At 27.2% G+C, this 23593-nt stretch overlaps 1 protein-coding gene across 3 annotated transcripts in view; it reads right to left on the reverse strand.

The window, feature by feature from the left end:
• Nucleotides 1-23593, reverse strand: part of LOC145259761 (L-fucose kinase-like) — a 153427-nt gene that overhangs the window by 17700 nt on the left and 112134 nt on the right. For 2 of the 3 annotated variants that reach the window (XM_080117496.1, XM_080117498.1), the window contains 5 exons: nt 9896-10042; nt 6223-6384; nt 4494-4528; nt 4111-4199; nt 3184-3321 (listed from right to left, as the gene is read on the reverse strand). In XM_080117496.1, the coding sequence (XP_079973622.1) occupies nt 3184-3321; nt 4111-4199; nt 4494-4528; nt 6223-6384; nt 9896-10042 (571 nt within the window). The remainder of the gene's footprint in view (nt 1-3183; nt 3322-4110; nt 4200-4493; nt 4529-6222; nt 6385-9895; nt 10043-23593) is intronic. The other variant, XM_080117497.1, reaches the window with a different exon arrangement.

Below are 23593 nucleotides of genomic sequence, written 5' to 3' on the forward strand. Positions count from 1 at the left end.
GCACAATCACGTTGCTGCACCAATTCTCATCAGATGACCACAGTTAAGCAACACTGAGCCTGGCCAGTATCAGATGAGTGATCATTTGAGACTATCGAGATGCTGTAAATAGATGGAAAGTCAAGCCAGTCCTCCTGCTTTCCAATGTGGTGTGTGCACACATTAGCAACCATATTGAAAGGTTTAACAAATTGCAGTAGCAAAATGATGACTACGACTATTACTGCTATGATTACTACCATGACTACTGCTACTATTGTTACTACTACTATGACTACTGCTACTACATCATCATTATCTTATTTAATTCAATATCCATTTTATGTTGGACATCTTTTAAAAATCCTATCTCTGGCCTAGTCTTTATTTATCCCTTTCTCTCTCAAAATACTTCCTTATCCGCCCACCACCGCCAACTGATCTTGCTACATCAACTGTTCTACTAACACAAACACTCTCATTATTCGTTCAATGTGACCAAATCAACAGGGTCTCCTGTTCTAGATTGGCTAGATTTAATCTTCCTTTCCAGTCATCAGGTCTAAACCTGACTTTTAGACCTGCATTACACATCGGATCGTTTTCATAAGATTTCTCCCCATGCAATGCATATGCAAAACCATGTGCGTCCCCTTCTTTACAATCGTCGACCCACCCACCCCACCCCCACAGGCTGTGTATCATGTACTCATGTTTTATTCTCCTTCATTTTCATTTTCTCGTTTTGGCCGTACCATTGTCTTTCACATTGTCGATTGCCGAGGTGGCAAATACAGGCTTACAAGTAAAAAAATAAACAATGCAAGAGGAAACACAAACTCTGTATCCATTTTACTCTTGATGTTTGTGTACGATACCATTGTGAAAAACGACCCTCCAAACGCTAACGTTCATATCTTAGTTGTCTGTTGGGGCCAACATTGTCAGTTGTCTGAAATCAGTCCAATTTGGATCTGCAAATGCTGTTTGATTTACTCTAAGCCGCAAACTATTATCAACTGTCCCAAGTGAAAAATATCCTAAAACTAGTCCCGACTCCTAAATTTATGGACTCAAAATTGGAAATCCTATGTCCGGTCTTTTGTCTTAATTACTGCTACACCTGACTACCTATCCTATTTCTGATTGCCTTTGTACACAGTGAGTCACTTTCCCCAATTGTATTGCATTTCTGTTGTGTTTAAAAGAACGGTGACATTTTTTTTTTTTTTTTTTTTTTATTACATTTTCACCCCAAACAAGGCAAATTGCCACTTTGGTGTAGGGGGCTACTATCAGGGGCAACAACTACTGGGGTACTATGTAGGGATTTGGGCAGCAAGGTGTCGGTTCACGTTACACTTGAACTTCTGCACGTCAGTACTGTTGGGGAAGCAGGGACCTGGAATGGAATTCCAGAATCTTGCGGTTCTGGGGAAGAAACTATTGGAGTAAAAAGATCTTTTACATCTAGGGACCTCTACAGTGTGGGGGTGGGATCTAGTAGCCTGTCGGGTTTGTCGAGGGTGCTCGTGTCGTGGGGGCACAAGTGATTGCAGTTCATCAGAGCATTCACCACTAAAATACTTGTAGAACAGGCAGAGGGATGCAACATTTCGTCGATGGGACAGAGGCTGAAGCTTAGATGCCAGTTCAGGGCCTATCAGATTTGCGACTCTCTTTTGAACCTTGTCAAGGAGCGAGAGACTAGTAGCAGATGCACCAGCCCAGATGTTGATATATAAAAATATAACAATGTCTTTATGCGCAATGACGGTTATGGATGGTTGATTGTTAGGAGAGAGATGCATACATGGAAATTCGATTGGTTGAGTTAGGGTTAGGGTTAGGGTTGACGATTGGGTTGAGTCTTCTCAACCCAATCGTCAACCAACGGTTTTAGTTTTTACTAAATAAGCATTTGTGACCACCTGATAGGCTCCTTTTGGGATGGTATTGTCACTGTAACTACACCCCAAAGACATTTTATTTGGTCCTCATGATGGACTGGATTGACTTTACTTTGATTACACCTGAATAACCTTTGGCCGAGAATGACCTTTCAAACATCATACTTTTAACTTTTCTTTCTCCAAGCTTGTGACTTTTACACACAGGTGCTATGTTTAGAATTTTTATTCAAATGAATTTTTGGTACATTTGATAATTATTATTTTTCTATAAGTGTGAGCTTATTATGTGAAAACGATTTTCGGTACACACATTCTAGGTATTAATATGTCAGGTGCATAATTTTTATTCAAATGACTTTTTGGTATATTCGAAAATGATTTCTCAGCACACACGGATATTCAACAATTGTCTTTTGACTAATCTCACTTCTTATACTTTTGTTCTTATTTTATTTCCTCTTTTTTATAAATCACTTCCTAACACTCTGGGTTGATGCGCTCATAGTATCACACGTCCTCAACTCTTACTGACTAGATTTCACTTCCAAACATTTTTGGTAGAGGATCACTATATTTTATACTTGAGCCATCTTCTAATGATAAATCTAATAGGTTCCGTACTGTCAACCAAACTTCAACTTCTGTCCCATCACCGCAATGTTGCATTCCTGTGTCCATTTTACAAGTACTTTTATGGATTATGCTCTGATGACTTCAACACTTGTGCCCCTCGACCTACATACTCCCGACTAACCCAACAAGCGGCAAAATTCCACCCCCTATCTGTTGAAGTTCGTAGATGCCAGAAAACCTTCTACTCTAATAGTTTCTTGGTGCCGACTCACAAGTCCAAAGAAACCCAAACTTGGCTTCAGAAAGAGTGTTACAACTTTGTACCCTTCTCTCTCGCTTCCCTTCTTCTCGCCACTCTGAACCCGCTAGACTACTTCGTTTGATCATACGTTGAGAACATCACCAACATGACCTCCCACAACACCAAAGCCAGCCTGATTGCTGCCATCCGCTGAGTATTCATAGAGTTCCAGCGCTTGTAAGAAAGGCATGCTCCCAGTACCGGACCCATATCGAATTGGTGTTGAGGCTGAAGGCAGCTACATTGAATAGATGTCAACTCTACTACATAATCAAGTTCCTTGAATTGATTTTTTCAATAAAAGTTTTAAAATAAAACTGTAGTATCATTTTCTTTAGGGCGACAATTTTATCGTTCCACCCGTTAGTTATAATTTGGAATGATATATTTGGCAAAATGGGGTTCCCGGTAAAATACCTGATCCTTGTGGAAGGTCAGTCCAAGTATGAATCTCAAATCCGCCTTGATATTTGGACATTAACTGTTCTTGCAGTGACATGGACGAAGATAGACTGATTATCTCTGTACAAATACATGCAGCTTTCACTAACGCTCCTGTGGAAAGAAAAAAAAATGATGAATTATTAGACATTCATTCTTATTTACAAGTCTTTTTATGTTCAAATTTATTTCGCCCCCATTCCCTCTGCCTTTTTCTTTTAATTTTTAGTAATAAAAATAAAACCATTTCTTTTTTTTATGGAAATCGCTTCAGACAAGGCATGAAGCTACTTCATGTAAAGAGCTAAAAAAAAAAAACCCAAAAACTAGCCAATATGTGTTATATGGATATATTCTGATTCAGAAAACAGAAATTTTTAGAAATTAAAAGAATTAATTTTGGAATTATAAATTAGGCTCAAATCTTTTTGGAATTATAAATTAGGCTCAAATCTTTTTGGAATTATAAATTAGGCTCAAATCTTTTTGGAATTATAAATTAGGCTCAAATCTTTTTGGAATTATAAATTAGGCTCAAATCTTTTTGGAATTATAAATTAGGCTCAAATCTTTTTGGAATTATAAATTAGGCTCAAATCTTTTTGGAATTATAAATTAGGCTCAAATCTTTTTGGAATTATAAATTAGGCTCAAATCTTTTTGGAATTATAAATTAGGCTCAAATCTTTCCAATTCTGATTCAGATATCTGCAAAAGTTCTAATTTTTACACATCCCAATTTTGATTTTGAATAATTGTCTCAACACTAATCATGACATCTGAAGAATTTTTATGACTATGTGCGTTGCCATTAAAGAAGATATTAGAACTGCGTGAGTATTATTTAGTATTATTTACAAGTCATTAGCAGGAGTATAATAAAAAAAAAGTACTTATTTCTACCTGACGAGTATGGATTATTGTAATCTTCCATGTCTGATAAGTTCTGAATGACCAGCCGAGTGGAACCAGTTACTATAACAATCGCAGGACTGAAAAAAGAAAGAAATATAAAAAATCAGATTTAAAAACGTTGTTAGAAGAATGTCATAAAGGTGCAAGGTACCCCTAAAATGTATTGAATTAACCATTAAAAGTATTGAATTGACCATTAAAATCTATTGAATTGACCATTAAAATCTATTGAATTGGTTATCCAAAAAGTATTGAATTTATCATTAAAATGTATCAAATTGACCATTAAAATTACATTGGCTATTAAAATCTATTGAATTTAGCATTAAAATGCATTAAAGAACCAAATGAAAATGTTAAGAAAAACTCACTTTTGAATTCTTTTAACTTTTGCTCCAACTGGTTTCTGATAAAAAAAAAAAAAATGGAAAAGATTTAGTATTTTTTTTAAAGACAGTTGTGATATATTGAATGCTGGATACGACAACTAATTTACTTAAATTCTCAACAATCATCATTATTTTTACTTTTTATTGAAATCTCTCTTAATATCTTCACATGCCATCTTAGTATTCCTCCAGCCCCCATAGAAAAGGAAAAAGATCTCTGAAGACATACCCGTCCCATTCAACAGACCAAAGCAAAAAAGCTACATAAGTATAACTTTTTGCCGCACGTTTTTTTTTAGACATCAAATCCAATAATTTTGGGAAAAAAAGTTTTTATGCTTTAAATTGTTTATATTTTCAAATATTTATTCATTGTTTTTGGTTTGGTTGTTTTGTAGAAAAAAACTGGCTTTGCAGAACATGACTGAGTTTTGCAAGGGGAAAGGAGAAAAACAATAACATCAATGTTTGGTGCATTTTAGGTCAGGAAACCAGTATCTTCAAACAGCCTAGTCAGCTAGCACGAGTTGTGTTGTTAAGGTCCTGTCAATAGCATCTACATTTCATTTTTCGAACCATACTGATCGACAGACTAAAGACTACCCTGTGCGTCACTGCTCATTTCATTACATCACTCCATTGAGCGCTAAAATTTCTAACCTTTGTTTATGAATGGAAATTTCCTTGTTATACCAACTAACACATTCCAGAGTTTACATGCAACCATGTGTTACATTGCTCAACAACAATCACCAACGTGAACGCTGTGTGCCGTGCATTTAGTCTCTTTCATCTTTTCTTCTGGCCATGGCATTGTCTTTCACGTTGGCAGCTTCTGAGGAGAGGGTGGGGGGTGCACAGGTTCACAACTAAAACAATTAAAAACAGCTCCAAGCACAAATTCAATTCTGTAAATCTGATTGCGTGCATGACACCATCACGGAAAATGACCCTTGAAGCACTGTCGAGGCCCTGTTCGTCAGTTGCCGTCAACTTTTCCCAATCTGCCCTGAGCCATTACTTTCTTTCTACTCACCCAAACTGTAAATTGTCAACAACTGTCGCAAACTCAATACTGTCCATTAATTGTTCCTGACTGTTGCAAAACTTACTGCCACTCCTAAAATTGTCCGTAAATGAATCCTAAATATATAACCTCTATTGTCCAATCTTTTGTCCCTATTATTGCCACAGCTTGATTAACAATCCTATTTCAGCTTTCTTTTGTGTGTCTTAGTGAATGCCTTCTTCTTCATTATCTTTCCATCAACCCCATTTCTTATACCTTTGTTCTGCTGATACAACATAAGTAACGTTGAGTCTGGTCAATACCAGATGAGTGACCATTTGGGAACACCAGGCGCTACATGTAGGATAACGTATATATTGTTCTGGGATGTAGAAATTTCCAGGTTGATATCTGGGGACGTGGGAAAGATGCATTGTCAGTCTTCGTTAAAACGTGCATTTAGGAAAAGGAAAACTGATGTAAAAACCTGAAATCTGCTTTGTCTTGTGGCAATCATGTGCACCGACTGAATTTAGCAGTGGCGCCAAAAAGTGTGGATGGTTCTACACAAAAAGATTTCACCATTATAAACAAATCATTTGTGTAGATTTCGGACAATGTAGTCGCCTGAACGTCATACGAAAGAAGGGATGTCGACATAACGTTTATTCCGTGACTTATTGGATAGAAATGTTTGCTTACTTTTCCGTTGATAGTAATTGACACACCTGTAACAGCTCCGCCGTGTTCATAGGTTATGGGAGGCGTGTCTGACCAACCCCCACTCAGGTCCAAGCGAGCAGGACATTCGGCTTTTATCCAATGCTCATAATCTGGTAATGGGCAATTCTTAAACGTCACAAACTGAAAAGATTAAAAAGAAACATAATTATTTGTCATGCAAATATTATATATATATATATAATATAAAGCTGAATGTGTGGGTGTGTGTGTGTGGTCACGAATAGGCTCCTATATGGTTGACTATTTTAAAAAACTGATTACATATAATGATAGAAGATGTATCGAGCCACAGGAATGGATATATTTGATCCTGCAGAATGGTGGTTCATTAAAATTGTGGGGTCTGCGTTCGCGCCTGGTCCACAAAGTATAGAAATAAAAAATTTAAAAATTAAAAAAAAAACGTTTACAAGTGTTTTTGATATAGATGTACGTAAGAATACTTTGATAAGTATGTTTTAACTTAAATAGGGATGGTATAATAAAATTGTGGGGTCTGTGTTCGCACCTGGCCTCCATAGAATGGAAATAGGCACAAACTTTAATAAAGACTTTTCATATCTATCTGCGTAAGTATACTTTGATAATTATGTTTCAGTTTGAAGAAATATGGTATAATAAAATTATGGGGTGTTCGTTCGCGCCTGACCTCCATAGAATGGAAATATGTCACAAAGTTTAACAAGGTTCTTTAATATAGATCCACAGAATATTGTGATAAGTGTTTCAGTGTGAACAGGTATGGTATAATAAATTATGGGGTTTATCTATTTTATTTTTACTTTCATCATATTTTGCTTTGGTTTTGATACTCTTTATAACCCTTCCTTTTCATAACCTATCATACTTTAATAAATCAAAGTCCATTTTCTGTAGGGTGTTTTTGAACCCAGTCAACGACGGGTACTTTTACTAGTATATATATATATATATATATATATATATATATATATATATATATGATGGCAGCAGATTTGTTCTTGAATATTGCCATTACATAATATAACATTAGAAAATCAAGGCATGCATACAACTCAGCGGTGAGCTAGCAGTGTCAGAAATTTCGTGAAAATAGTGAATAATTCCACCCCATCTTTCCAAGCTTATAACTCCTCGAAAAATGTAATTCAAGCCCTAATTTCTTTTTTCAATTAAAGGAGTAAGGACCAAGGTTTTATTTAAAAAAAAAAAAAAAAAAAAACAATGTGTTTTTTTTTTTTTAAAAAGGTTTTAAACTTCGGACTTTACAGGTAAATTTCTAAAAAACTGATTTTTTTTTTTGTTTTAAATTTGAATATATTATTTATTGACCTTTTCTCTTCAATTTGTGATATATAAACCTATTAAACATAAATTAATTATTTACTTTTTAATAGACATTTCAAAATGAGAGGCGTAAATTATTCGACCCCCTATCTTTCTAAGCTTATAACTCCTCGAAAAATGTAATTCAAGCCCTAATTTTTTTTTCAATTAAAGGAGCAAGGACCAAGGTTTCATTAAAAAAAAAAAAAAAGACAAAAAGAAAAAATGTGTTCTTATAAAATAAGGTTTTAAACTTCGGACTTTACAGGTAAATTTCTAAAAAACTGATTTTTTTTTTTGTTTTAAATTTGAATATATTATTTATTGACCTTTTCTCTTCAATTTGTGATATATAAACCTATTAAACATAAATTAATTATTTACTTTTTAATAGACATTTCAAAATGGGGGGGGGCGTGAAAATGGGGGGGCGTGAAAATGGGGGGGCGTGAATTTAAAAAAAACGTTTGTCTAAAATATTATATTCGGTTTATTGGAAAGAACATAAAATTTCACATTGACCCTGAAAATATCGTAAAAATAGAATCAATAGAAAAATTTTGATAGATTTTTAAAATTTAAAAATTTAAAAATATTGAGTTTAAAAATTGAAAAATATTGAGTTCGGAAAATTCATTACTGTTTTAAAAAAAAAATAAAAATATTTTTATTACTTTTAAAACAACTGTAATAGTTTATTTTGGAAGTATAATCCATAAAGAAAATAAATAACCCACTTTTAACAGAGAAATTACGAGATTTTTATATTGTATTCGCAGTTTCGTGTTAGGGGTGTCAAAAATTCCTACAAAAATTCTGATACTGCTAGCGGTGAGCTGCTCAAAAGTGGTTTTTAAGCCCAACCAAACTCATAATTATTTTTTATATATATTTTTTATGCATATATTATACAGATATACACACATATACATACATACATACATACATACATACATACATACATACATACATATACATTTCATACATATGTACTGATTTGGAAAAAATATACCGACTACTATGTTATTTATGGTTTTTTTTTCAATTTTCTTATCATTTTTTTTCAAGCTGGGGATGGGGCATCCTCCAAAATGCCAGACATTCGCCCGCTATCTCATATATTCCAACTGAGAGATCTTTATATGATTCTAACCGTTCCTTAAAGCGCAATTGCTTGAATCTCTCTTGCACTTGGTTCACTGGGTATATTTGCCAGGTAGATTTTGAAATTCGTTTTCATGAGTTCAGTTTCTCGTATAATTATTGGAATGATAGAGATCTTCCTAGGATTCCAGTTTTCTGTGTGTATGTGCGTGTGTATGTCTAACTAAAGAGAAATAGACATGGCAGAGAAGAATGAGGAGTTTGGGGAGAGGAAAGGGAAACAGGAGGGGGAACGAGAGAAGTAGAAATATGTTACACTTGTGCCCCGGCCAATGCCGGAGAGCCTTACTAGTAGATAAATAAACATGACCAACAAAGTTTAAGCCTGAGAAACTGACTACTTAACTTCTTATAGATTATTTATTTCTTATAAATTACTTACTTGTGCGATTTCCGATGCTCGGCATAGGATCGCTGTACCCTTCAAGCCCAACATAAACAAGTTCCTAATAAACCGCCCCCTTAAGTAATCCAATTTACTAACGATTACTACGATATTATCTCATTGATTACTGTACACGCAATAACCCTTATCCTCGAGTGGCCTCCAGACATTGATAAGTAGTGACTCCTATGTAAAAAAAAAAACAAGTAAAAACCCGACTACTTAGCCTCTTGTAGATGCACTCATGTTAAAATTACTTACTTGTGCAATTTCCGATACTCGGCGTAGGATCGCTGTACCCATCTTTGCATATGCATGTGTAATTGGTGGCCAGGAGTTGGCAGGTGCTTGTTTCATCGCAAGTATTATTCGTACAATGATTTTTATTGCAGTTTGTTCCAAAGTAACCAGGGAAACAAGAACAGCCTAATACTGTGTCACAAGTTCTGTTAACGTCAACCAGGCCAGGTTTTGTCAGGGGGCGGTTTTTCAGTGTTATCATGCACTAACTTGGAAAGAAAATGCCGACTAATTCTAATCTATTATATAAAGAGCAGTTGTATGTGTATTGGTGCGTGTATGTTCAGCTAGAGAGGCTGCGTGGAGGACGAAGAGTGATTTGGAGAAACAGGGACTGGAATAGAGGAGGGGGAAAGAGAGGTAGGCAGAAGTTTTAATAGAAATATGTTAAAATTTTTTCTTCAGGCAACGCCGGGTAGCCCTGTTAGTTTTATCTAAATGTGAAACACAACATTTGAAATGCTAAATGGTTCTTACTTTTCTTCCCGTCATGACAGCATGTCGAATTAATATCTGAGCAGCTCCTTCATAATGCCGTGAGGCTCGAATCAGTAAGTCTGCACGATGCAGCCAACCATGTCGGACTTTTGCCAATGCTTTAACGCCGGCAGAAATTTGGTTCATCTGTAAAAAGAGAAACGTATTTATTAACGTGATTCCTTTTTTTTTTTTAATTTTCAGTTTTTTTTGTTTTTTTTATTCATAATTTACTAGTGGACTTATCTGGGAGGTGACGGTGATCACTTTCATTTAGGATGTTGGCAACCTTCATGCAGTTCATCCCGTAAGAACCTGATGTCTTTCTAGAAAGAATTCTGACTAATAAAAAATATCAGAGAAACCAATGCCAACAATAGACTCGTCGGATTCATACGATATGATTATTATTAGTGGACGTATCTGACATTTCCGGGGAGTCAAATATTCTAAACATGCACGAAGTGTATTTATTTATTTATTTATTTGTTTATTTATTTATTTATTTATTTATTTATTTGTTCATTTATTTATTTATTTGTTCATTTATTTATTTATTTATTTATTTATTTGTTTATTTATTTATTTATTTATTTATTTATTTGTTCATTTATTTATTTATTTATTTATTTATTTGTTCATTTATTTATTTATTTATTTGTTCATTTATTTATTTATTTATTTATTTATTTGTTCATTTATTTATTTATTTGTTCATTTATTTGTTCATTTATTTATTTATTTATTTGTTTATTTGTTTATTTATTTATTTATTTGTTTATTTATTTATTTGTTTATTTGTTTATTTATTTATTTATTTATTTATTTGTTCATTTATTTATTTATTTATTTATTTGTTCATTTATTTATTTATTTATTTGTTTATTTATTTATTTGTTTATTTGTTTATTTATTTATTTATTTATTTATTTATTTGTTTATTTATTTATTTATTTATTTATTTATTTGTTCATTTATTTATTTATTTATTTGTTTATTTGTTTATTTATTTATTTGTTTATTTATTTATTTATTTATTTATTCATTTATTTATTCATTTATTTGTTTGTTCATTTATTTATTTATTTATTTATTTATTTGTTCATTTATTTATTTATTTATTTGTTTATTTGTTTATTTATTTATTTATTTATTTATTTGTTCATTTATTTATTTATTTATTTGTTCATTTATTTATTTGTTCATTTATTTATTTGTTCATTTATTTATTTATTTATTTGTTTATTTATTTATTTATTTGTTTATTTGTTTATTTATTTATTTGTTTATTTATTTATTTGTTTATTTATTTATTTGTTTATTTATTTATTTGTTTATTTATTTATTTGTTTATTTATTTATTTATTTATTTATTTATTTGTTTATTTATTTATTTATTTGTTCATTTATTTATTTATTTATTTGTTTATTTGTTTATTTATTTATTTATTTATTTGTTCATTTATTTATTTATTTATTTATTTATTTGTTTATTTATTTATTTGTTCATTTATTTATTTATTTATTTGTTTATTTGTTTATTTATTTATTTATTTATTTGTTAATTTATTTGTTTGTTTATTTGTTCATTTATTTATTTATTTATTTATTTATTTGTTCATTTATTTATTTATTTATTTATTTATTTGTTCATTTATTTATTTATTTATTTATTTATTTGCGGGCTGTTATCCTCATCTTCATTGTTGTTGTTGTTTCACCTGAAGAAGAACAGAAGATGAGTTGTTGGCCAAAATATGGTGAAAGAATAACTATGAAGATGAGGATACCATCAACAAATCAACAAATAAATAAACAAATAAATAAACAAATAAATAAACAAATAAATAAATAAATAAATAAATAAACAAATAAACAAATGAGCAAACAAACAAATAAATAAATAAACAAACAAATAAACAAACAAATAAATAAACAAACAAATAAATAAATAAACAAATAAACAAACAAATAAATAAACAAATAAATAAACAAACAAATAAATAAACAAATAAATAAATAAACAAATAAACAAACAAATAAATAAATAAATGAACAAATAAACAAACAAATAAATAAATAAATAAATAAACAAACAAACAAATGAGCAAACAAACAAATAAATAAACAAACAAATAAATAAACAAACAAATAAATAAACAAATAAACAAACAAATAAATAAATAAACAAATAAATAAATAAATAAATAAATAAATAAACAAATAAATAAATAAATAAATAAATAAAAAAATAAATAAATGAACAAATAAACAAATAAACAAACAAATAAATAAACAAATAAACAAACAAATAAATAAACAAATAAACAAACAAACAAATAAACAAACAAATAAATAAACAAACAAACAAACAAATGAGCAAACAAACAAATAAATAAATAAACAAACAAATAAACAAACAAACAAATAAATAAATAAATAAATAAATAAACAAATAAATAAATAAACAAATAAACAAACAAATAAATAAATAAACAAATAAATAAATAAATAAATAAACAAATAAATAAATAAACAAATAAATAAATAAAAAAATAAATAAATGAACAAATAAACAAACAAATAAATAAACAAATAAATAAACAAACAAACAAATAAACAAACAAACAAACAAATGAGCAAACAAACAAATAAATAAATAAATACACAAATTACTCATCTTAAAGAATAACTATGAAGATGAAGATACCATCCGCAAATAAATAAGTAATAAATAAACAAACAAATAAACAATTAAGCAAACAAAGAAATAAATAAATAAACAAGCAAACAAACAAGTAAACAAATGAAATAAACAAATAAATACACAAATTACTCATCTTAAAGAATAACTATGAAGATGAAGATACCATCCGCAAATAAATAACAAATAAATAAACAAACAAATAAACAATTAAGCAAACAAAGAAATAAATAAATAAACAAGCAAACAAACAAACAAAAAATGAAATAAACAAATAAATACACAAATTACTCATCTTAAAGAATAACTATGAAGATGAAGATACCATCCGCAAATAAATAACAAATAAATAAACAAACAAATAAATAAATAAACAAATAAGCAAACAAATAAATAAATAAACAAGCAAACAAACAAATAAACAAAACAAATAAATAAATAAATAAATACACAAATAACTCATCTTAAAGAATTCCAATAAAAAAATAATACACGATTGTACATTTAGTGGATTAAATGTTTGAAATGAACGCAAATAATAAGCTTTTGCTGCAAGTGTGAGATATTTGACCAAAAGAAGAGAAATTACACAAGAAATTGGAAATGTGAGGTGCATTCAATAAGTTTCTAGACTTTTTGTATTTAAAATTGTTGTGGACTCTTGAAAATTCACTATGTTACTGCTATACATTTTATTGGATGACTGCCCAATTTCTATGATTTCAGGTTCAAATCAAAAGCTACAGCAGGAATTGGAATACATTCTACTAAAGCCTGATTGTCAAAGCTGGTGAATTTGAAAAACACAATCTGGACGTGAGGACACTTTAGAAGAAAGATATGCAATAAAATTATGTTTTAAACTTGGAAAAATGCCACAGAAACGTATGGAATGCTTCAGACTGTTTTTGTACCATCTTGCATGAATTGAGCATCAGTTTTTGAGTGGCATAAGAGATTCAAGGAAAGCAGAAAGTCTGTGAGGGATAATGAAAGGTGTGGGAGGAGTAAGGAAGTCAGAATACCAGAGTTGATTGGGCAAATAAAGAATTTCATGGATAAGGACTGTTGTGAGTCTATAGAGATAATAAGTTCACATTTTAGGAACTGTACACACAATTATTCACGAGGAACTGAAGATGCTGAAGATTTGCGCAAAGTTTGCCCCAAGGGTGCTCCATCCTTGCCACAGACTATTTGATCAAGATGGGAATCAAGACAGTTCCCTACCCTTCTTATAGTCCAAACTTTGCTCCCTTATGACTTTTGATTATTCCCTAAACTCAAGGAAAACCTTAGAGACAATTGAGGAGATAAAAGAGGTTATGACAAAGGTCATTGACATGCTCACACAAGTCGACTTCCATGGGGCTTTCCAGAAGTTGTTGGAGCGGTACAACAAGTGCATTGCAGCCAGAGGAGATTACTTTGAAGAGGACTAGAGTTTTATGTGTGTACTATTAATAAAAGTGTCCATATGAAAAGAGTTTGGAAACTAGTTTGGAGGTTGACCACTCAGAATTCGATTTGTTAATTCGAAAACATGTAATGGTCCTACAGATACGAGGTTCCCTGCTGTTATTATGACCGACTCAGTGTCTTCCAAATTTAATGGCCGTCCAGAGAGGTTCGGATGCATTATATGAGATATGGATCCACTATAGTCAAATTAGCAGTCAGATAAGTGAAAACGAACAAAGACGCAAATATCTGCAAGCAACTTTTTAGCCTCCCTAGTTTGGTTCCATTTAGATGTTTTTGTTTTACGGCATATCAATCGTTTTTCAGATTATTTAATCCGGAATCCAGTAATTTTAGAAAAAAAGTTGCTTATGTTTCTCTAAGGAAAATTGTGGCTTATCATTAATGTGTGTGTGCAGATGTGTAGTTGAACTGTCGGGGGAAGGAAAGAAAAAAATCAAGATGGTGGCACTCACAGCTTTTATAACTGGACGGTCCCACAAAGTGACAGAAAGTCTCGCAGTTCATGTGCAAAATCTCGCCACTCAGCTGCATAAAAGGAGGCCACAGGAAGAACATGGAAGGATGGTGACAAAAATCCTTGGAGACGGTTATTGCGTGTTATTGACTGCGTTGTCTTTTTTTTATTATAACTTTTTTTTTCTTCCTTCCTTTTTTGTGTTACAGCTTCAAGTTCTTTAATTTGTTCAAATATTTATTCATGGTGTTTGGTTTGATTGTTTTACAGCATACCAACCATTTATCAGGTTATTTAATGCGGAATCCAGTAATTTTGGAAAAAGTTGTTTATAATTTCAAATATTTATCCATAGTGTTTGGTTTGGTTGTTTTGTAGAGGAAAATTGTTGCTTTTGTTTTTTGACTTTGCAGATAATATTTGAGTTTTGCAAAGGGAAAGGAAAAAAACAATAACATTAATTGTTAGATATCAGCCGGGCAACACCGAAAATGTGCTCGTCAACAATTATTATTATGATCATTATGATATTTATAAAAACAGAATATCAGAAAGAATGTTATCATAGCGAAATAAATATTTATAGATAAAATTATTTATATTAAGATGTTTTAATAGAAAAGAATGTTAGAACACAAACAATAATTTAAAAATAGGTCTGACCTTTAGAGTCTAATGTATAGATCTAAATAATAGATTTAAAAATAGGTCTAATGTTTCGAGCTTGACATGGTCTGATGTAGAGGTCACTTAAGATAACATGGATCTTAGGAGAGGTCTTGGAAGACACATATCAGTAAGTCAAGAGTTGGGAGTCAGAAAGTGCAGACCGAGTCGGTAGCCAGAGAAAAGATGGTCCACAGACAGTAATGGCTCCAAGTAGGGGAAAATGTTGAATGTAAAATTCTAGGACCAGCGTTGCAGCTTTCTGATGTGGGGAACATTCTGTAAATAAAGTTGCTGTAAATACCACCAAGACTTCGAGTTGGACAAACCTTTATTTGCAGCTTTTGCAAGGATCCATCAAATCAAGACCAAAGATGGACCAGGAATGTTTCTTCATTGGCCAATGTATAATAAAACCCAAATAAGTGCTATTCTTGGTGGCCAGGAACTTGCAGATGCTTGTTTCATTATAAGTATTGTTAGTACAATGACTTGCAGTTTGATCCGAAGTAACCAAGGGAACAAGAAGATATTTATGTATATTCTTGTCCTGTCATGAACTGTACTTAAATGTATTTTTTTTAATCTAATTTTACCCCAAACAAGGCACATTGCCACTTTGATGTAGGAGGCTACTATCAGGGACATAAGTTGCAGGGGTACTATGTAGGGAGTTGAGCAGCAAGATGTCTGTTCACATTACACTTGAACTTCTGCATGTCAGTACAGTTGAGAAAGCAGGATCCCCGAAGGGAGTTCCAAAGTCTAACAGTTTTGAGGAAGAAACTATTGGCTTTCTTACATCTAGGGATCTCTACTGTGTAGGGGTGGGATTTTGTGTCTTGTTGGGTTTGTCGGAGGTATTTACATTGAGGGGGTACAAGTGCTTGTAGTTTGTCAGATCATTCACCATTAAAATACTTGTAAAACAGGCAGATGGGACAAAGGTTGAAGCTCAGATGATAGTTCAGAACCTATCAGGTTGGCGACTCACTTTTGAACCTAAACACACAACAAACTCTAGATTAGACGTGACACATATGTACAAATGTATATACACTCACTGCTACAGTACACTACACAATGTTTGGTGCATTTGAGGTTAGGAAGCCAGTATCTTTAGACAGCCTGATCTGGTAGCATCAGACCTGTTTTAGGATTCCACATTTTTTGGATTACCTTTAGAAATAGGAAATCTTATATAGAATGAGTGAAGGAAGTTTGAAGGAAGAACTCATCAATAAAATGATTATGAACGAAGAAGAAAAAAGTGTTTTTTCACCAAGACAATGCACCATTGCCAACACAAATAGATTACAATTATGAAAAAACTACATGAATTAAAAAAAGTCTTGTCAAAAGAACGATAGAAACAAGTAGTGCAGCAACATGAAACGTATGTCCTCAGTTTATTTTTTAAGAGTAAAACAAAATGAAAACACGTGAACAATAAATGGACATAGTTCAGTTGCGCACCTAAAACACAAGAGAGACAGTATTTCACAGAAGGAGCCACTACTCTAATAAAAGAACCCATATATTTCAATATTTCAATCTATATATTTTTTTTTTTTTTTTTTTACAAGGTGGTCACCAATTATCAAGGCCCGGAAGCCACTCATGGATAAGGGTTATTGTAAGTACAGTACGTTAGTGTGGATATTTTAGAGTGTCTACTTAAGGGGGCAGTTCATCAGGAATTTGTTTACGTTGGACTTGAAGACATCCAAGTTGTAGTCAGGAGGGAAGCAGGCAGACGGAACAGAGTTCCACAGGCGTGCAGTTCTAAGAAAGAAGCTTTGTTCAGGGAATATAAAAGTGAGACTGTTTGTGTGTGTGTGTGTGTGTATGTGTGTGAGAGGACAACTCTCAACCTATATACTCAACGGATTTTTTTTTATCTACAGATTAAAATTTGGTATATAGGGTATTCAGACATGTGGGAAACATTTTAATCGGTTTTCATCCGGAAAAAAGGGCTGCTAAGAGGTCAAAATCGAAAAATTTGTATGTGGGGGGGGGGGATCAAATTTTTATCTGTTTGTCAACTGTTTCACATGATAGAGTCCTTATGTTAAGGATAAGTAGGTTTAAAAACACTTTTTAAAGATCGTGTCAAGCTGGCCTAATGGTTATCATACTTGACTCATTGTCTTTAGGTTTTGGTTTCGATCTCAGCTTCAGTTTTTTTTTTTACATACAAGAAATGAACTATTTAAAAAACAAAACTCACGAGCACATGTGTCAGTTCCTTTTTTATTTTTGCTTGATTTTTTTTAAAGGAATTTAACGCTACATTTAATACTGGCCAACGCTGGGTACATCTTCTAGTTTATATGCGTAATAATGAAAATAAAAAATAATAATAAAAAACAGTTTAATCACTTCCATCAACATTGTCACATGTTGAGATCTGTATTAACACTATCATATTTTATATTACGTTTTTGAAAATACAATAAATTATAAATAAATTAAATGAATCAACTTAAAATAATATTTCTAAACAGAACAATTAAAACGATTCTATTGCAACAAACAATTAATAACATTGAGCTTATTATTAAAATAGATTTTCTTTAATGTAATATGCAAATGAGGTTACTTTAATGTAATATGCAAATGAAGTTACTTTAATGTAATATGCAAATGAGGTTACTTTAATGTAATATGCAAATGAAGTTACTCATGAATAAATAGTATATATAGAAATGATGAATAAATATTATATATAGAAATGATGAATAAATATTATATATAGAAATCATGAATAAATAGTATATATAGAAATGATGAATAAATATTATATATAGAAATCATGGATAAATAGTATATATAGAAATGATGAATAAATATTATATATAGAAATCATGAATAAATAGTATATATAGAAATGATGAATAAATATTATATATAGAAATCATGGATAAATAGTATATATAGAAATGATGAATAAATATTATATATAGAAATGATGAATAAATATTATATATAGAAATCATGAATAAATAGTATATATAGAAATGATGAATAAATATTATATATAGAAATCATGAATAAATAGTATATATAGAAATGATGAATAAATATTATATATAGAAATCATGGATAAATAGTATATATAGAAATGATGAATAAATATTATATATAGAAATCATGAATAAATATTATATATAGAAATGATGAATAAATATTATATATAGAAATCATGGATAAATAGTATATATAGAAATGATGAATAAATATTATATATAGAAATGATGAATAAATATTATATATAGAAATGATGAATAAATAGTATATATAGAAATGATGAATAAATATTATATATAGAAATCATGAATAAATAGTATATATAGAAATGATGAATAAATATTATATATAGAAATCATGGATAAATAGTATATATAGAAATGATGAATAAATATTATATATAGAAATCATGGATAAATAGTATATATAGAAATGATGAATAAATATTATATATAGAAATGATGTATAAATATTATATATAGAAATCATGAATAAATAGTATATATAGAAATGATGAATAAATATTATATATAGAAATCATGAATAAATAGTATATATAGAAATGATGAATAAATATTATATATAGAAATCATGGATAAATAGTATATATAGAAATGATGAATAAATATTATATATAGAAATGATGAATAAATATTATATATAGAAATGATGAATAAATAGTATATATAGAAATGATGAATAAATATTATATATAGAAATCATGAATAAATAGTATATATAGAAATGATGAATAAATATTATATATAGAAATCATGAATAAATATTATATATAGAAATGATGAATAAATATTATATATAGAAATCATGGATAAATAGTATATATAGAAATGATGAATAAATATTATATATAGAAATGATGAATAAATATTATATATAGAAATCATGAATAAATAGTATATATAGAAATGATGAATAAATATTATATATAGAAATCATGAATAAATAGTATATATAGAAATGATGAATAAATATTATATATAGAAATCATGGATAAATAGTATATATAGAAATGATGAATAAATATTATATATAGAAATCATGGATAAATAGTATATATAGAAATGATGAATAAATATTATATATAGAAATGATGAATAAATATTATATATAGAAATCATGAATAAATATTATATATAGAAATGATGAATAAATAGTATATATAGAAATCATGAATAAATAGTATATATAGAAATCATGAATAAATATTATATATAGAAATGATGAATAAATATTATATATAGAAATCATGAATAAATATTATATATAGAAATGATGAATAAATATTATATATAGAAATCATGAATAAATATTATATATAGAAATGATGAATAAATATTATATATAGAAATCATGAATAAATATTATATATAGAAATGATGAATAAATATTATATATAGAAATGATGAATAAATATTATATATAGAAATCATGGATAAATATTATATATAGAAATGATGAATAAATATTATATATAGAAATGATGAATAAATATTATATATAGAAATCATGGATAAATAGTATATATAGAAATGATGAATAAATATTATATATAGAAATGATGAATAAATATTATATATAGAAATCATGGATAAATATTATATATAGAAATGATGAATAAATATTATATATAGAAATGATGAATAAATATTATATATAGAAATCATGGATAAATATTATATATAGAAATGATGAATAAATATTATATATAGAAATGATGAATAAATATTATATATAGAAATGATGAATAAATATTATATATAGAAATGATGAATAAATATTATATATAGAAATGATGAATAAATATTATATATAGAAATCATGGATAAATATTATATATAGAAATGATGAATAAATATTATATATAGAAATGATGAATAAATATTATATATAGAAATCATGGATAAATATTATATATAGAAATGATGAATAAATATTATATATAGAAATGATGAATAAATATTATATATAGAAATGATGAATAAATATTATATATAGAAATGATGAATAAATATTATATATAGAAATGATGAATAAATATTATATATAGAAATCATGGATAAATATTATATATAGAAATGATGAATAAATATTATATATAGAAATGATGAATAAATATTATATATAGAAATCATGGATAAATATTATATATAGAAATGATGAATAAATATTATATATAGAAATGATGAATAAATATTATATATAGAAATCATGGATAAATATTATATATAGAAATGATGAATAAATAGTATATATAGAAATGATGAATAAATATTATATATAGAAATCATGGATAAATAGTATATATAGAAATCATGAATAAATATTATATATAGAAATGATGAATAAATATTATATATAGAAATCATGAATAAATAGTATATATAGAAATCATGAATAAATATTATATATAGAAATCATGAATAAATATTATATATAGAAATGATGAATAAATATTATATATAGAAATCATGAATAAATATTATATATAGAAATGATGAATAAATATTATATATAGAAATGATGAATAAATATTATATATAGAAATCATGGATAAATATTATATATAGAAATGATGAATAAATATTATATATAGAAATCATGAATAAATATTATATATAGAAATGATGAATAAATATTATATATAGAAATCATGAATAAATAGTATATATAGAAATCATGAATAAATATTATATATAGAAATCATGAATAAATATTATATATAGAAATGATGAATAAATATTATATATAGAAATCATGAATAAATATTATATATAGAAATGATGAATAAATATTATATATAGAAATGATGAATAAATATTATATATAGAAATCATGGATAAATATTATATATAGAAATGATGAATAAATATTATATATAGAAATCATGAATAAATATTATATATAGAAATGATGAATAAATATTATATATAGAAATCATGAATAAATAGTATATATAGAAATCATGAATAAATAGTATATATAGAAATCATGGATAAATATTATATATAGAAATGATGAATAAATATTATATATAGAAATCATGAATAAATAGTATATATAGAAATGATGAATAAATATTATATATAGAAATCATGGATAAATATTATATATAGAAATGATGAATAAATATTATATATAGAAATCATGAATAAATAGTATATATAGAAATCATGAATAAATATTATATATAGAAATGATGAATAAATATTATATATAGAAATCATGAATAAATATTATATATAGAAATGATGAATAAATATTATATATAGAAATGATGAATAAATATTATATATAGAAATCATGAATAAATATTATATATAGAAATGATGAATAAATATTATATATAGAAATCATGAATAAATAGTATATATAGAAATGATGAATAAATATTATATATAGAAATCATGAATAAATATTATATATAGAAATGATGAATAAATATTATATATAGAAATCATGAATAAATATTATATATAGAAATGATGAATAAATATTATATATAGAAATCATGAATAAATAGTATATATAGAAATCATGAATAAATAGTATATATAGAAATCATGATAAATATTATATATAGAAATGATGAATAAATATTATATATAGAAATGATGAATAAATATTATATATAGAAATCATGAATAAATAGTATATATAGAAATGATGATTAAATATTATATATAGAAATCATGGATAAATATTATATATAGAAATGATGAATAAATATTATATATAGAAATCATGAATAAATATTATATATAGAAATGATGAATAAATATTATATATAGAAATCATGGATAAATATTATATATAGAAATGATGAATAAATATTATATATAGAAATGATGAATAAATATTATATATAGAAATCATGATAAATAGTATATATAGAAATCATGAATAAATAGTATATATAGAAATGATGAATAAATATTATATATAGAAATCATGGATAAATAGTATATATAGAAATGATGAATAAATATTATATATAGAAATCATGGATAAATAGTATATATAGAAATCATGAATAAATATTATATATAGAAATCATGAATAAATAGTATATATAGAAATGATGAATAAATATTATATATAGAAATCATGGATAAATAGTATATATAGAAATGATGAATAAATATTATATATAGAAATCATGGATAAATATTATATATAGAAATGATGAATAAATATTATATATAGAAATCATGAATAAATAGTATATATAGAAATCATGAATAAATATTATATATAGAAATGATGAATAAATATTATATATAGAAATCATGAATAAATATTATATATAGAAATGATGAATAAATATTATATATAGAAATGATGAATAAATATTATATATAGAAATCATGAATAAATATTATATATAGAAATGATGAATAAATATTATATATAGAAATCATGAATAAATAGTATATATAGAAATGATGAATAAATATTATATATAGAAATCATGAATAAATATTATATATAGAAATGATGAATAAATATTATATATAGAAATCATGAATAAATATTATATATAGAAATGATGAATAAATATTATATATAGAAATCATGAATAAATAGTATATATAGAAATCATGAATAAATAGTATATATAGAAATCATGATAAATATTATATATAGAAATGATGAATAAATATTATATATAGAAATGATGAATAAATATTATATATAGAAATCATGAATAAATAGTATATATAGAAATGATGAATAAATATTATATATAGAAATCATGGATAAATATTATATATAGAAATGATGAATAAATATTATATATAGAAATCATGAATAAATATTATATATAGAAATGATGAATAAATATTATATATAGAAATCATGGATAAATATTATATATAGAAATGATGAATAAATATTATATATAGAAATGATGAATAAATATTATATATAGAAATCATGATAAATAGTATATATAGAAATCATGAATAAATAGTATATATAGAAATGATGAATAAATATTATATATAGAAATCATGGATAAATAGTATATATAGAAATGATGAATAAATATTATATATAGAAATCATGGATAAATATTATATATAGAAATGATGAATAAATATTATATATAGAAATCATGAATAAATAGTATATATAGAAATCATGAATAAATATTATATATAGAAATCATGAATAAATAGTATATATAGAAATGATGAATAAATATTATATATAGAAATCATGGATAAATAGTATATATAGAAATGATGAATAAATATTATATATAGAAATGATGAATAAATATTATATATAGAAATGATGAATAAATAGTATATATAGAAATGATGAATAAATA

This window comes from Euprymna scolopes, chromosome 35, assembly GCF_053919585.1.
Source record: "Euprymna scolopes isolate OS-2025 chromosome 35, ASM5391958v1, whole genome shotgun sequence".
Lineage (NCBI taxonomy): Eukaryota > Metazoa > Mollusca > Cephalopoda > Sepiida > Sepiolidae > Euprymna > Euprymna scolopes.